This window comes from Oryzias latipes, chromosome 19, assembly GCF_002234675.1.
Source record: "Oryzias latipes chromosome 19, ASM223467v1".
NCBI lineage: Eukaryota > Metazoa > Chordata > Actinopteri > Beloniformes > Adrianichthyidae > Oryzias > Oryzias latipes.
In genome coordinates this window covers 8138286-8153810 of record NC_019877.2, presented here as the reverse complement: position 1 = coordinate 8153810, position 15525 = coordinate 8138286, and the positions used below count along the sequence as shown (strand labels likewise).

Below are 15525 nucleotides of genomic sequence, written 5' to 3'. Positions count from 1 at the left end.
TAAAACCGCTTTTTATATTTTTTATTCATATTTTAATTGAATTATGTATTGATCTTACTCTATGACATAAAGGGAGTTCGATTAAACTGAGAACTTGGAATATACAAGCTTCGTTCAAAGTTGCTGTGTGTATGTATATATATATATATATATATATATATATATATATATATATATATATATATATATATATATATATATATATATATATATATATATTAAAAGGTTCCTTCAGTAAAGCATAGTGGGGCTCCTTATCGAATATATATATATGTTCCCATTGCTTGGCACTGCCACATCCACCACAACGGCTTTCCTCTGTTCTTTGTCGCCCACTACAATGTCTGGTTGGTTCGCCATTACCGTTCTATCAGTCTGGATCTGGAAGTCCCACAGGATATTTGCCCTCTCATTCTCTACCATCTTCGGAGGTGTTTCCCATTTTGACTTTAGGTTCCAGTCCATATTCTGCACACATCTTCCTGTATATTATTCCAGCCACTTGATTGTGGCGCTCCATGTATGCTTTCCCTGCCAGAATCTTACACCCTGCAGTTATGTGCTGGATTGTTTCAGGCACCTCTTTGCACAGCCTACACCTTGGGTCTTGTCTGGTGTGGTAGATCTGAGCCTCTGTTGCTCTGGTGCTCAGGGCTTGTTCCTGGGCTGCCGGGATGAGTGCTTCAGTGCTGTCCTGTAGGCCAGCCCTTTCTAGCCATTGGTAGGACTTCTTGATATCAGCCACTTCAGTTATGGTCCGGTGGTACATCCCATGCAGGGGTTTGTCCTCCCATGAGGATCTGTCCTCCAGCACTGTATCCTCTGCTCTCCATTGCCTGAGACATTCACTGAGCACACTGTCAGTTGGGGCCTTGAGCTTGATGTATTCATGCATCTTGGATGTTTCATCCTGGATAGTGGCTTCCACGCTCACTAGTCCTCGGCCTCCTTCCTTGCAGTTAGCATACAGTCTCAGGGTGCTGGATTTGGGATGGAACCCTCCATGCATGGTGATTTCGTGTTTTAACATCCGTGGTCTGTATCTGTTTCTTTGGCCATCTTATTATTCCTGCAGGGTATCTGATAACTGGCATATTTATACACATTTTCAACCACCATAAAAAGTATACATCTATTTATATATTCTACTCTTATTTATATATTCTACTCTTTGACAGTGAAATACACCGAATATGTGCATAAATTAGATTATTTTAGAGCTCCATGTTAAATAAAAACAAATAAGATATGAAGATAACAAATCATTATAACCCACAAACTGAATAGACACACATATAAACTTAGAGTTTATTACTGTAATCATAACAATAAGGGGGAACTGTCTTTATTTTGACCATCAATTTAATCATAATTTTATTTTTTAATCACAGGCAATAGTTATCATAGTGCACTTTTTATATTTAAATTATTTTACAGACATATTTTTTCCTTTCTTTTTTAACACCTTACTCTAGCAACCTTTATGAATGGAGAATAGTTTACAATCTTAGCCAGAGTTGGATCAATGAAAGGGAAGTGGAAGTGACTAAATAAACGTGATGATGGTGAACAATAGAAATTGTGTATGGACAGTGAGGCAAACAACTTTGTACGTTTTCTCTTGTGATAACAGACAACACAACAGAGGTGAAGCGGCTGACAGGCACATCAAAGGAACAAGGCAAAAATGCAAAATATCTCAAATTAGCTGTGAGAAATAATGTGTTTGGGTTTTACTCGGATGATCGATTCAATGTTATTGGGCTAGACAAAAATGGCTAAACATTCAGCTCATAATGCATTGGCGGAGAAGTTGAAGTCGGCCTTATTTGAGTTATTAATAATCTATCTGAAACATGATCAGAGATGATGCAGATGAGCATCGTCGACAACAGAAAGAGTGCAAAATCATTTGAAATGGAAGGAAGTGCACACAAGAGGTATACGATTCACTTCTAACTGATCAGGGATGAACCCCAACAGGACTTTTTTGTCATTTCCGTTTGATCCATGCACGATATTGGCATGAAATGTACCGTGTTAACCAAAATAAACCACATGATAAATAAATAAGCAAATAAATAAATAGTTACAATTAAAATGCAGCTGAAAGAAGCGGACCTGTAGCAGTGCTCTGAAAACATCCTGCACTCTTGTTGCATATTGTGCTGTATGGAAGACTGGTGAACAACACTGACTGGTCTTACAGAATATTGGAGGAATACATGAATGTCCAAGTTGCTACGTCTGCTTGCAGAATGGTGCAACACTCAGTGATGGGCAGCTATGAACTACTTGGCTTGTTGGTGAACGATGTGAAGACAGCAGGGTTAGGCTTGCATTCCACTTTCATGTATTCTCCAACACAGAATCGATGCTGCAAGTCTTTCAAGTCCGGCATTATGAAAATGTCCATTAATAAAATTCCTTTGTGTGTTGTTTTTTTTATTTTATTACAAGTCAGTGTGTGACACTATGGCAACAGGAGACAGATTTGACAGGAAAGGTGGTTTTTGTTCGATCCAAAGTCCAGGAGTTCTGTTTGTTTTTTCAGTCTGGGGGACAAACAGCTCCGATGAAGTTCATGAAACGGTTCACGGATGTTTTCTTTTCATATAGTCATGTTCACATACCTGATCAAATAAAAACATCACAGATCGATGGTGGTTCAATGCAAACTTAGAGGGCCATTACTGGATGTAATCTTTGAGTAAAAAGGAAATACAAAATGATAAATAAAGTAGAGGTTCTAGCAAATACCTGCATATACTGTAGGTGCATGATAGACCTTCTTTCCAAGTGTTTCAACTGGTGTCTCTATGGTAATCACTGTGCAAAAAAACATCCTCAAAAGAAAAAGAAATACCAACTAAATACAGTTTTTTTCACATTCACATACTTAGCTTACTTCATTGGTTTTGTTTTTATCGAGAGAGAGACTTCAGTTATTTCAAGATACAGTTTCTCTAGAAACAAAAAACTGGATCTTTGTTCATATTCTCTCATTCATTTGGTGTTGGTAAAGGATTCTCCTGTCGTGTTTAGACTACTGTCTGCATGAGGCTTAACTCTGATACAAGCGCATTGGTTAATTTAAAGAGTAAATTAAAGAACCACCACAGAGCCATCCATTTTTTTGGCGCCAGATTCCTCAAAGTAGAGACTAGCCTATGTAGTCATGTCAGCATCCTTTAGCAAGCTGGTTTGCTAACTGGCATGCACAGTTGCACTTCATGATACAGTTAATTCTGTGAAGCTGTGTCTATGATGCAATGCCCGTCCATGTGATCTTTTTCCTTTGTAGGCTGGTTCCACACCTCTTCTTTCTCATGTGGGACAGAGATCCTGGTGATCCGTAAGATCAAACAAAAAAAGCTTGATGGAAGGAAAAAGCTCGATCCTTGCTAGAGTCAAACAACGTTAGTAACTTAGTCAAGGAAGAATAGCAGCTCACAGCTTGCAGGGGTACTTGGAAATGAAGTTACGCAGAGTCTTTTCTGGTTGGAGCCCGCTGCAGCCTGGTCTTCTATCCTATGGTTGGGATTGGGTTCCGTTCGAGGACAGCAGACGGGTTCTCTCTTTTGCTGACCCTCTGCGCTGCAGAACACCTCCGCTTCCTCCTATGCATCCGCCATCTGCTCGGTCTCCCCACTCGCACCTGTCGCCCCCACCCTCAGAGCGCCTCGAGTTTTGGCGGGTGGGAGTCCCGTGGGGCCGGCTGTTCTTCTCATCTGGGAAGGGATCTGTACAGGGGGACGGGAGAGTCACTGTCGATGTAGAAGTGTGCGGTGAACATCAAAGGATGTCGTATTTTTTATTCTCTGTCTTGTTGCAGACGGCGGCTCATGTCTTTTGAAGTAAATATGTGTAGGAAAACTTTGGTAAACTCACAAAATGCAAAAAAATCTCCTATTTAAAAAACTATAGACTAAAAGGCTAATTTTTCTATTTATTAAGAGCTAATTGAGTACATTAAAGAGTAAAAGGAGCGAGTCCTTTCATTCTTGCTCTGTTGTTTGGACAGGTGTGTAAGCCGTCTTACCAGATAGGACTTGCATCAGCGGTTGATCATGAGAGCTGAGGAGCTGAGCTTGGATCGTTTCCACCACCCGTCGGAATCTGCGACTCGGGCCTGGTGTTGCAGAAAAATGAACAGCGACACAAGCTTTTAATTCCCAAAAATAAAGGAGACCATGAGTGCCAACGTGGAACTCCTTTCCAGCTGGAAATCCTTTAGGTTTGGATTTCAACATTCTTATCCAAAATGCTTCTATTTTTAAAGCATGTATAGCTAGATGATTTACCTAATAAATTAAAGATCCACGTTGTGCTTTTGGTGTTTTTAACATGTTCTTGTAGCCTTTTTCTGATGATGGAGGCCATATAAAAATAAAATGAAGCTTAAAATTGCATTTCTGAGTATATCATTATTCAAATAGTTGTGAATCAGAACAAATGAAAAAATGCTGTCTAAAAAAAGCATATTTGCGGCATACATATTTGGGTCACAAACTTCCCATTTCGCTCCACGACAGGAAGAGGGGCGGGGTTGCTTTGCACCAAGGTCTCGCCCACAATTTAGAGGCAAATTTCTAATGAACTACTGCCGCTCTGCAGATACTATGTCCAAGAAAACGACCCACGTTTATGGATTTTTAGCTAAAAACAGCCTAATCATAATCAAACGACCACTGGGAACACTATGGAAAAAGATCAACTCCTATTTTTATATTTATTAGAATATAATTCTTCAACAAATTATAGTCTGTTTAGATTTGTAAAAACAGAAAATTAACCCTTTCTTTGAAAAACCATTTCAAATCAATTAAAAGCACATTAAAACTGACCAACTGTGTTATAGGTTTTTCAGAAAAAGGTTTACATTTATAATCTTTATGAATTAACAAGGACATTAATATTGACCATATTGTTTTCTTTGGGGCTTTTCACAATTCCATGCTGTACTCGCCTGATATAAGGGTGAACGTCACGCTGTAGATTCCTGCCTCCCTCCTGCCCTCCCTCTCTGTCCTCTCCCTGTCTCGCTCCCTCTCGCTCTCTGAAAAAGCTATGTCCACTTGGAATTTGACGGGCTTCTGGAAGACGGAGGGACCGCCGGAGGACTTGTACTCGGCCCGAAAGCTGGTCTGCGAAAGGACGCTGTGGCTGAGAGATGGGATCTGTGTGGTGGGGAGACAGAGAAGAAGCAGAGAGACCGACAGACTTACGAGGCGGGAGAGGTATGGGGGCCAACGTGAGTATAGGGAGACAAAGGGTGAGGGTGAGGAGAGGAGAGAGAAAGAGTGAGCCATTGGTGAAAGCAAAGTGATCCATCTGCGTGCCACGAGTGAGTAAGATAAAAAAAAATAGAAATAAAAGAGAAAACTGAAATAATGGAGAAATGAGGTGTGTAGTATGAACATGCTTGTGAATTCTTGTCTCCTTGAAGGCCATGCCTCACACAAAACAAGCAGAGTGACAGACCATCGCACATACTTACTGATAAGAAAGCGTGGACAATGTCAGCCTTAACAGAACTTAAAGGTTTGTCTCTGATCACAACAAAGATCTGCTCCTCTTTCTCCAAGCTGATGAAATTCCCAAACCACGACTTCTTAGCTAGCCTTTGTACCAAGAAAGGAAAATATATGTAACAACAGACACACATGTATTTATTGCTGAAATACCTTCACGCTGTACGAGCAGCAGCAGCAACACTTACTCTGGGCTGGATTCTGGGGTTAGACTGGACATGTCTTCTGATGTAGGAACTAAGAGACACACATGAGTTAAAATACTGTCTATCAAGAACATTTAACGTTAAACCAAAAGACTATTATGGTGAGATAGCAAATGTAGAGTTCAATACATAGAACACATGAGACCAGAGACCTGGGACCAAACTGCGGAGTATATCCGCAGCCCCCACCTTGTAATTTACGGCGATGGAACCGGGGAGAACCCAAAAGGTTGTTCTTGAAGGAGTTCAGGCGAGTCCTCCAGTGGGCAGAGCTGCTGGCCGCCATTCCACTTCCCCCTCCTGGACTGGAGGGCGGGGTCAACGACAAGGAGCCCACCCCACCCCCTCCCTCTGCCCGCGAGGAGGACGAGGAGGAAGAAGAGGAAGGCGGGGTAGAAGAAGGGTGGTGAGGGTGGTGGACAGGGGTGCCCAACGGTGTGGGCAGCGGAGAGCCCTGGGGAGTAACCTGTGGTACAGAGTGGGCAGAGTTTGGGTAGAGGCTCTTAGTCACCGACTTCAGGACAGAGGATGAAGGGAAGAAGAAACGGGGAATGGGTGAAAGGAGTGGGGAAGGTGAGGGCGAGCGGGAGGATGGGTTGTGCAGAGGCAGGGATTTGATGGGCTGGAGATGGGGCCGTTCGGCAGGTCCTTTGGTGGGCAGGGTCTGGGTCTTGGGATTGGAGGGTGCTTTGGGCTTGTCGTGAGCCCGAGGCGAGCGAGGAGTGGTGGCCGTTCCTTGTTTGGACTCCTTTGTGAGAGGAGATGCGGTGGAAGAGGTGACGTCTGATTGGCTGAAAGTGAAAACGGGGCTCTGATAGGACTGGGGAGCAGTGGGTTTGTGGGTCGAGGGGGGTGAGAGAAATGGAAAACAAGAAAGAGAAGGGACGGAAAATGAAGAAAGGATGGAAATGAATATCATGCTCAATGACAGAAGAGTGCATCTTGTGATTAGTGAATGTGCTTAATGGGATTGCAACGATCAAGAAAGATTCTTTAGCTGTTTTCTGACTTTTCTTTGCATATGAAAGTTAAGAGGCAGACAGACAGTGACAGTGTTAGGAATACAGACAGAGAACAGTGGCAGTGAAGGTGTTTCTGTGGAGAATTTGTAAAGTATTCTTTTCTTGAGCTTTTCATGAGACAAACTGTAACATTGACTTAGCTTTACCAGAATTAGAATTTCTACAATGAAAAGAAATATCAATTATACTCTTTTAGTTCGGAATATGATTGGTATCAGATGGATTTTTTTAACCACCAATCCCAATCTTACCCTGGGACTGCTAAGAGGGCTGGATGAGAGACCACTTGATGCTCCACTGACTGAGCGAGACCTGAAAGACAAAAGCCCAGGCAAAGATTACACTAAAGAAGACTTGGTGTGCTCTTGATAGAGCTCATACTGCGTCTGCATGTGACTCGAACTGTACCTCTGGCTGTGTGCAGCTGTGTCCAAAGCCCTGCGGGGTGGGGTAGGAGACCCCTGTTCTGTAACACTCAGCACTTCCAAGCTTTTCCTCTCCGGTCGGCAGCGGCCATGGCGCGTCAGCATTGGAGAGTCGACGCGCTTTCGAGGAGGGTCTGCTGATGAATTCCACCATAATTGTGTTACAGCTTTTAGCTTACACTAAATCTGTGTCTTTTGGCTGTCTTACTTAATGCTTGATTAATTTTGTAAGTTGGAAAGTGGTCTTATATTAGTCTATTCAAAAGGAAAAAAAAACTCACTTGAAATAAAAAAAAAAAAGTTGCTCCCTATTAATAAAAGTGATCATTGCTATCTTTGGTGTCTTTGTTTGGTATCTTTCTATTGCATAAAAACGAACCCAAATGTGTAAAGGATCCTTTTAGATAGACTTCCCACTCAAAGACGATGATATGATGGCTTTTCAGAGACAAACCGAGAAAAGAATCTTCTTCTTTAAAGTAGGTGCATCCTGCCATTCAGTGACTGACCTACGTCATTGCGCGGAGGTAAGTCCTCGTCTTCGTAGCTGGGGTATCGCTCCTTTCTATCCAGCAATAGGTAATAGATCATCTTCTCCTGGTTTTCTCTGACACAAAACAACAGGAAAAAAGACAATCAGAACAAAATCTCAGGTCCAAAAAAATTAACTAAAACATATCCATTTCTACTTTGAGAGCCAAAATCTGAAGACTAAATGTACAAAAGACAAGTCATACAAAAAAATACTTTGTATATTATAATAAAATGTGAACATTTTCATTTCAATTAAAAGCATTATTGGATATGACTTTAATAATTTGGTAACAGAATGTTTTTATCGCTGCCAACCACACTGGACGATTCATCTGCATTATTGTTCCAGGTATTGTGGGTATGTTCACACAGTTGACACGGTGGTCAAGCTAGCAGATCCAACACACTCACTCTTCACATTGTAAGTCCCGTGTAAGCTTGACTCGATCTCTGAAACATCCCAGTGAATACATGCTTTCCAGCACGTCTGGGTCCAGCTCAGTCAGAGACAGGATGCGCCTCACACACACTCGTCTGGGAGGAGGCTGCTCGGGACACGGCTCGTTACGGCCACCGCTGTGAGCGCGCACACATACAATGACACATGTTGGAACCAAATAGGTGCATAATGAGGGAACCTATTGTCCCAACAGCAAAGAACCGCTACAGCATTAAAGCGATACTCACATATACCAGGGATGTTTCTGGATCGCCTCTAGCTGTAAGGGGAAACAGAGCAGATGGGACCATTTATTTCTACAGTCTGTTAACGGCCAGATGGTCACTGTGCTGAGCAAATAGTTCTATTTTTTCTGTCTTTAAATTTCTACAAATTTTATTAACTGACCCAGGATGGTAAACAGCTGCAACGGTGATGGGGATTTCAAACACATTTGGCAACAAGACACACTAGCAGTAAGTAAGAACTAAAACTACTTCTAACATGGATAACGTCTGACCTGTGTTTCTTGTTTTTGGTTTTATTTATCATTTGCGCTAGCAGCTTTTGGTGCTGCTGTGCTGGTAGGTTTTGTCAGATAAAGTAAATTTAGACAACTTAACTTTCAACAGGAAAAAAAAAATGAACGCAGTTCCAAAATGTGGAAGTAACTGTCCTAACACTTTTAAAAATGCAGCATTTGCCAGCAGGCGGTGCTGGCTGGGCAAACAGGACACTTCAATGCAGAAGAAAAAGCAACACCTACAGAAAATAGATCAAACTCACACAAACCCACCTGTTTATGCATAATCACCTTTTTGAAACTGTAGGAATCGACTCCTGATTGCTAGATTTTTATGCTTTCTATGAAGCGTTTGACACAATTATCATTCTTCAGATAAAACATATCTAATTTTGTCCTCTTTAAGCCATAAATAGAACACGTCAGAACTGCTCGGTCATTGTAGCAAACAGAATTTTTGCATAATTTATGGCACTTCTTCTAAGCTTTCTTGGAAAGAATAGTATATTCCAAACAAAAAGGAATAAATAATAATAGAACAATAAAAGCAGTTTTTTTTTTTTAAATTATATTGAAATATATGAATGAATATGACAGAATGGGACTTCTTTGAAATTTCTCTGTATGAGACCAGGGATTATGGGGTAATTCACAGACCGTAAGTCTTTTTTCAGGGTTGACTTCAATCATGCCTTTGAGCAGGGACTGGCAGTCTGGGGGTATAAAATGAGGCATATGGAATACCCCACTCTTCACTTTTTCCAGGAGCTGGCGTAAATTGTCGTGGTCAAAAGGCAGGGCACCCTGTTGGATGGAAAGACAAAGGAGAGAGGACAGAAAAAATGTTTGATTAAAAAAAAGAAGGTCACATTTAAAGAAAAATTGGAAACACACTGACCACTAATAGGGCAAACAGGATGACCCCACAACTCCACACATCCGCTCTCCGTCCATCATATTTTTCCCCCTGACAAAGAAAAAAAAACACATTTTTACCCTTAAATGAGATTTCTGAATTACTCTTGAAATGATTTTTGTTGTGGGCTGATGGTCAGTGCATACAGTTAAATGAATGTGGTTCTTAATTATCAATTCAACTGCATTATTATTTAATATAACAATGGTTAAGGATCTCACAAAATCAAAGCACTCACCCGTATAACTTCAGGACAAGCATAATGTGGTGATCTGCAACCAAAACCAGTAAACATCCTCATGGTTACACATTTTTTAGACTCTTTCAACAACAGCAGTAACAAAAGATTTGATGACAATCTGTTTTTTTCTTGTGTTCATATGGCTGCTGTTGAACCATTTCCAATGGATTCGTTTCCATAAAAATGCTAACAGCCAGAGCTGTCACTCACCCACAGCTGGTCTCTAACAGACTGTCCCCCACCTGTAGGGAGGCCATACCGAAGTCAGCGATCCGAATGTTGTTTTTCTCGTCCAGGAGCAAGTTCTCCGGTTTTAGATCCCTGTGACTGAAGAGAAAATACAAGACATTCTACTAATGCTTATATAACAAATCACTGTAGCTTGTTGTTTTAATGGAACCTCATAGCTGAGGTTGTCAAATTCAAAGATTTCCTCTTTTTATGTTGGTTAAGCTGACACTTGAATTTTTCGTGTAATTATTTGAAAGGGAGGGATCGAAAATGCTTTGCAATTTAGCGGCGGGGGAAGACATCTTTACCCTGAACGAGACCAAACCTCCTTCTAAGAATCACTACTTGGCACAGAAACCAACCAGATGGAATGACTGTGGCAGAAATCCAAAGCAGAGATGATCTGCCTGAAGAACTTCCTGGCTTCTTTTGGAGTTAGCCGGCCCTTCTTCACCAGGTAGTCAAAGAGCTCCCCCCCTGACACATGCTCCAACACCAGGTAACTGTCCAAAAACAGCAAAAAGAAAAATGAATACAATAAAACTGAATATGTTTATCAAAATGACCAGTTAGGCTTTTATTGATCTCTGTGTTGTTCAATTACACAATAATACATGATATTGTTTTTGACTGTTTTACCCAGAGTTACATCTATTCATAGAACAAAAACGATGTTTATGGATAGTTTTCTATATTGTTGTTGCTCTGCATTTGTTGTTGTTTGTGTTTCAGCTTTCATTTGATTTAAAATGTATTAAATATATTCTAAGTTTCGGCTGCATTTTTTGAAAATTCTAGCAAAAAAATTACAATGGTAAAATAGTGGGATTAAAACTTTAGAATAATGAAAAGAATAAAAAGATTCACAAGTATTTCCAGCCTGAAACGCTTGTTATGAACATCCCATTTCTTGATAAAATCATGGGCTGCCTCAACGTTTACCAAACCAAACAAGCTTTAAATCAAAAAATGTATTGAAAAGTGATGGATATCTACGCGTCAGTCTTTAACAACCCATCTAAATATAAATGCGTGAAAGCATGCAAGGAACAGGGCTCGTCTAAAGGCGCTGAGGAACTCACAGATATTTGTTATTCTCGTAAACATCATGCAGCTTCAACACATGCGGATGCTCTATCAGCTTCAGAATGGCAATCTCTCTTTCAACCTAGTTGTGCAGAGGAAGAGGAGACAGAAAAAAGACAGATGTGAAGACACCAAAGCAACAAGCAAGTATGAGACATTTCTGAATCATCAGAGCTGGGGTTAATTAACATCAGACGAGAGAAGTGAGAACATACTAAGAATTGGTTTGCGTAAACGCAGCAAGACAGTAGAAAATAGGAGTTGCAACCACTGTACCTTCATCAGGACTGACTCGGACAGCTTTTCTCTGTTGACTATTTTGATCGCTACCTTCTGACCCGTGATACAGTGGACCCCCAGCTTGACCAGCCCTATGGAGACCAAACGAAGAAGCATAAATAAGCCTGACACATCTTATACATCCTGTAGCGCAAAAAACTATTCTTTGCTCACCTGTCTGCCCCTTCCCCAGAGTCTTCTCCAGACGATAGGGCCCGACATACTGAGCTGACTGACTCAGAGACAGTTCCTTACTCATACTGCTCTCACTGAAGGCTAACGCACAAATAGAACTAATACTGCACTGCTATTATTGCGATTACTGTGATTTGTACAGGGGTTGTTACAGGGGAGAAGGGGTTTAGGACAGGGATTCCTCTGAGGTTACCATGTCACATGTAAATCAGCACAAGTCCAACATTTACAGCAAATAAATGAGGAAACTGGGGTTTGCAAAAGAAACCAAGCTACATGTTCTGGTTTTCTGATCAATGCTAAACATCCTAAAGTATTTAACACAAATAGCTAGTTCAAATAAAGCAGAGGAATGGCTGTGACGGTGACGTACTGGGTTAACTGGTTTAGCTTATTATTTGTATAATTTGCTCACGCGCCTAAAATATGTCCAAACTAGGACTCCCAAGAGGCGTTTGCGTCGTGTGGCGTGACAGCGCTCGCGCAGAAAAAAATAAATAAATCAATGTTATTCTCTCTGTTGGGCCTATTTTACAAGTGGAACTCCATGCTATTTTAGGTAGCCTCGCCACCGTTCTCCCACACAGCAGCAGCGAGGCTAGCTTTAGCTTCAACGTCTCTGCTAGCGGCTGTCAAAAGAGCGGACAACGCCTGAAGTTTCTCAGCAAAGCCGAAAATTCGTCAGTCCGCCGCCACATCCCCGCAATATTTCCGAACGAAAGGCGTTTTAAATTCCAAACAACCATCTTTAGCACAGTGGCCCCCCCTCCATCCCTGCCTCTGCTCCGTCTCTGCCTCCCTACATCACTGCAAGTAGCGGATCACAGCATCTTTTTTCGCTCTCCTTTTGGCGTGTCCTCCTCCGTCACTGGCGGGTGCACAGGTGAGAAAACACGAAGGGCCGCTGTCCGCTGCTTTATCCCCCTTCTCACTTTCTGACTACAGTTAACCTCCAGGTAAAGGCCGCTCGGATGATGCTCCGTTTTATTGCCGTAAATCGATATTTTCTCTCTCTCCTCCTTCCTTCGCTCCACTCGCATCAGCATCCGGGTCTCTCTCCATCCTCTCGTGCCTCCTCTCCCCCGCCCTCCGCCTCCTCCTGATGTTCCTCTAAAGATCCACGCGTCCTTGTCACCTCAGAGCTGTTCGCGCAGTGGGGCTGCAACAAATTTTGGATGCGGTTATTGCGTACCACATCATTTTTGTGATTGAAATCAAAATCGGAGGTCAAGTGATGTGATCGAAGTCCTTTTTAGACTCCCACATTCACTCACGTTGATATTCATGAAGTATTTTTTATGTAAAAGTATGTGTATGACAAAAATAAAGTAACTCCAGATATTTAGTTGTGAACCAAAATGACATCTTCTCAAGCAAAAACAAATGCTAGTTCATCATTTAGTTCATCCATATTGCATTTAATTAAATTTAGAAAAGACATAAAAAAGTAATTAAAACTCAAAAATAAAAATGTTTGAATGTTCATCCATATTTAAATTAATATTATATTAGAAAAGACAAAAAAACCAATTAAATTCAAAAATAAAAATGTTTGAATGTTGGCCTAAAAAACTGTAAATGAAGAAGGGCAGTGATTTTAGATAACTGATTAATCAGCTGAGATAATTCATCTATTTTTGGCAAAACGACCAAGAAAGATATCCAAGCATCAAATATTAAACTCTGCCATAACATTGCCTGAAGAAAAAATGCCAACCTGATCTGCATTTGTTGAATTTTGCGAAACTCTGAGGAAAACATTAATTTAGATTTGCACAGAACTAAAGCAACGAGATATATCTTTCCAAGCCATGACACTGTGACACTGCAATATTCTTCTTCTTATTGTTATTATGTTTTTTAATTTTAATTCACATTTTTAGTATTGTCATTTTAGACTGAAGTGTAAAAGGAAAATTGAAAAGTATACGTTTTAATTTTTTAAAGTTTGATTTCCTTTCAAAAACAATCCCTGTTTATTTTTTTTTTATTTTATTTTTTTGCTAAATGTAGAAACTCAGGACAAATCCTACAAGAGCTGTCATAATATAGGATTAAGGAATTAAAGTGGAGATGTGTGGCTATAAGAGCTGCGTTCAAGTGAGAAAACCAATCAAAACAAAAGGAAATACAGGACAGGGACTTTATAAGAAAAAATAAAGTTAATACTTTCTTTTCTACTACATCAACCAGAATTATTAGGAGGAGCTAAAGTTCCTTAAATCCTCTTCTATGATCTTTTATCATTAAAATGATTATAGACAAAGCTGACTTTTTTTTTTACTAAACAATTAACCATTACAAAGGTCTCCCACAAGATCGTTGAATGCTCACTGCAGGGGACCAAGCTAAAGGGTTTTCAGGCTCTTCCACCTTTGTTTTAGAACCTTTGTTAGTTTAAGATAAAATGAATGAAATATTTGCTAACCCCCAATAAAACTAAAGAAAAAAGATATAGACTTAAATAAAATGTCATAAATGAATTTATTTTAAAATTCAATTTGGCTGGGGCTCAGGGTATAAACATTTACAGAGGCCATTAGTGTGTTCATACATAGAGTTTATGCACAAAATACCATTCTCATGCTTCTAAAATGTAATTTTACATTACAATATATTTGAGATATTATTAATTAAGAAAAAGGTTTAACTAAAGGCTAAAAGTTAAAAGTAAAAATGTGTTGTTGTAAAAAAATTAAAGCTAAGTAAGTATCAACATATGAAAAGTGTCCTCTCCTTTTTCCAATGAAAAATACATAACAGGCAGAATATTTTTTAGAAAAATAACTTAAAACATATTCAGGTCCATAATAACATGTTTTCTGATGAAATACATAATTCATCTGGTTATTTACTACAAATTTTTTTTTGATGTCTTGGAATATTTCTCTTTCATTCGTTCAGTCATTTATTCATGTGTTGATCTTCTATTTCACTTATGAAATACCTACCTGAGATTTCATGTTATTGCAGCTTAAATGTAATTGTTGCTTGTTATATATTGCTTGTTATATCGAGATTGTTATATAGATCTTTAAAAAAAATCATAATTGAAGTTATATGTAAGTAGGGCCACAAGAGAAGTCACAAATTTAAATTTTTTAGTGATAAAATGAGCTTTGCTATTTTTTTAAATTACCTTATCAGGAGGAAAAAAAACAGTTGGAACTAAGATTGCTTTTTATTGTAACATCTAATTTGTCCACCAGGGGTCAGGCGCACACCCAATTAATTGCTTTCCATTTGGAAAACAAAAATATAATATATTAAGTAAAAAAACAACTTTTACTTTTTTACTGGCTCTATTTCTGATTATATTAATGTGTTTATAAAAGCAATCAAAAAATGGTAAAAAATAAAACTTTATTCCAATAGTATCTCATTTTTGCCATTTCGTTTTCTCCTATTACATGTTTCATTCATAACACATTTCATACATTTTAATACTGAATTAAGTTTATATTTGATATTTCCTGATCCTGGAATCTAATTCTTTTATTGTCTTACTTCTGTCCCTCAACATTTATTACCTTTTTGCATCATCCCATTTTCATTTTCAATTTTATCATAGTCGAATTTCCCTAATTTTGGTTTACTGTGCATTTTTGTTGTTTAAATTGTATATTTTGTCTATGTGTATTTTCATTGTGGTTTACCAGCAGTGTGTTGTAATGTTACAGTATTCTCTTAGATATGTCATTTTATATGGTTATATTGGGCTTCTATAATCAGATTTCTATAGGAAAAAAATCTAAAAAGCCTGTCTTTAAATTAAATTGTTTACATTTCAAAAAAAGGAAAATCATAATAAAGAAATCGCTTGTGGTGAAAATTACTTCCTCCTGTGGAATCTGATACGAATTTGCAAACTAACTGGTGTAGAGGCCAATAAAT

General features: G+C 39.3%; 1 protein-coding gene across 5 annotated transcripts; it reads right to left on the bottom strand.

The window, feature by feature from the left end:
- Positions 1-1315: 1315 nt before the first annotated feature.
- LOC101155550 (serine/threonine-protein kinase BRSK2) lies at positions 1316-12793 on the bottom strand. 5 transcript variants are annotated; one of them, XM_020711993.2, is made up of 19 exons: positions 11611-12717; positions 11434-11528; positions 11154-11239; positions 10434-10574; positions 10051-10167; positions 9838-9871; positions 9582-9650; positions 9341-9487; positions 8409-8440; positions 8133-8297; positions 7697-7794; positions 7171-7321; positions 7014-7074; positions 5930-6560; positions 5723-5771; positions 5501-5624; positions 4970-5180; positions 4043-4132; positions 1316-3743 (listed from the first exon to the last, which is right to left on the bottom strand). In XM_020711993.2, the coding sequence occupies exons 1-19, from the start codon at positions 11693-11695 to the stop codon at positions 3532-3534; spliced, it is 2598 nt and encodes an 865-aa protein (XP_020567652.1). In that variant the 5' UTR covers positions 11696-12717; the 3' UTR covers positions 1316-3531. The 5 variants fall into 5 exon arrangements, with proteins under 5 accessions (XP_020567652.1, XP_020567651.1, XP_011486375.1 ...); XM_020711992.2 differs by having other exon boundaries at positions 7171-7324; positions 11611-12714; XM_011488073.3 differs by having other exon boundaries at positions 5930-6206; positions 11611-12707.
- Between the last annotated feature and the right edge of the window lie 2732 nt (positions 12794-15525).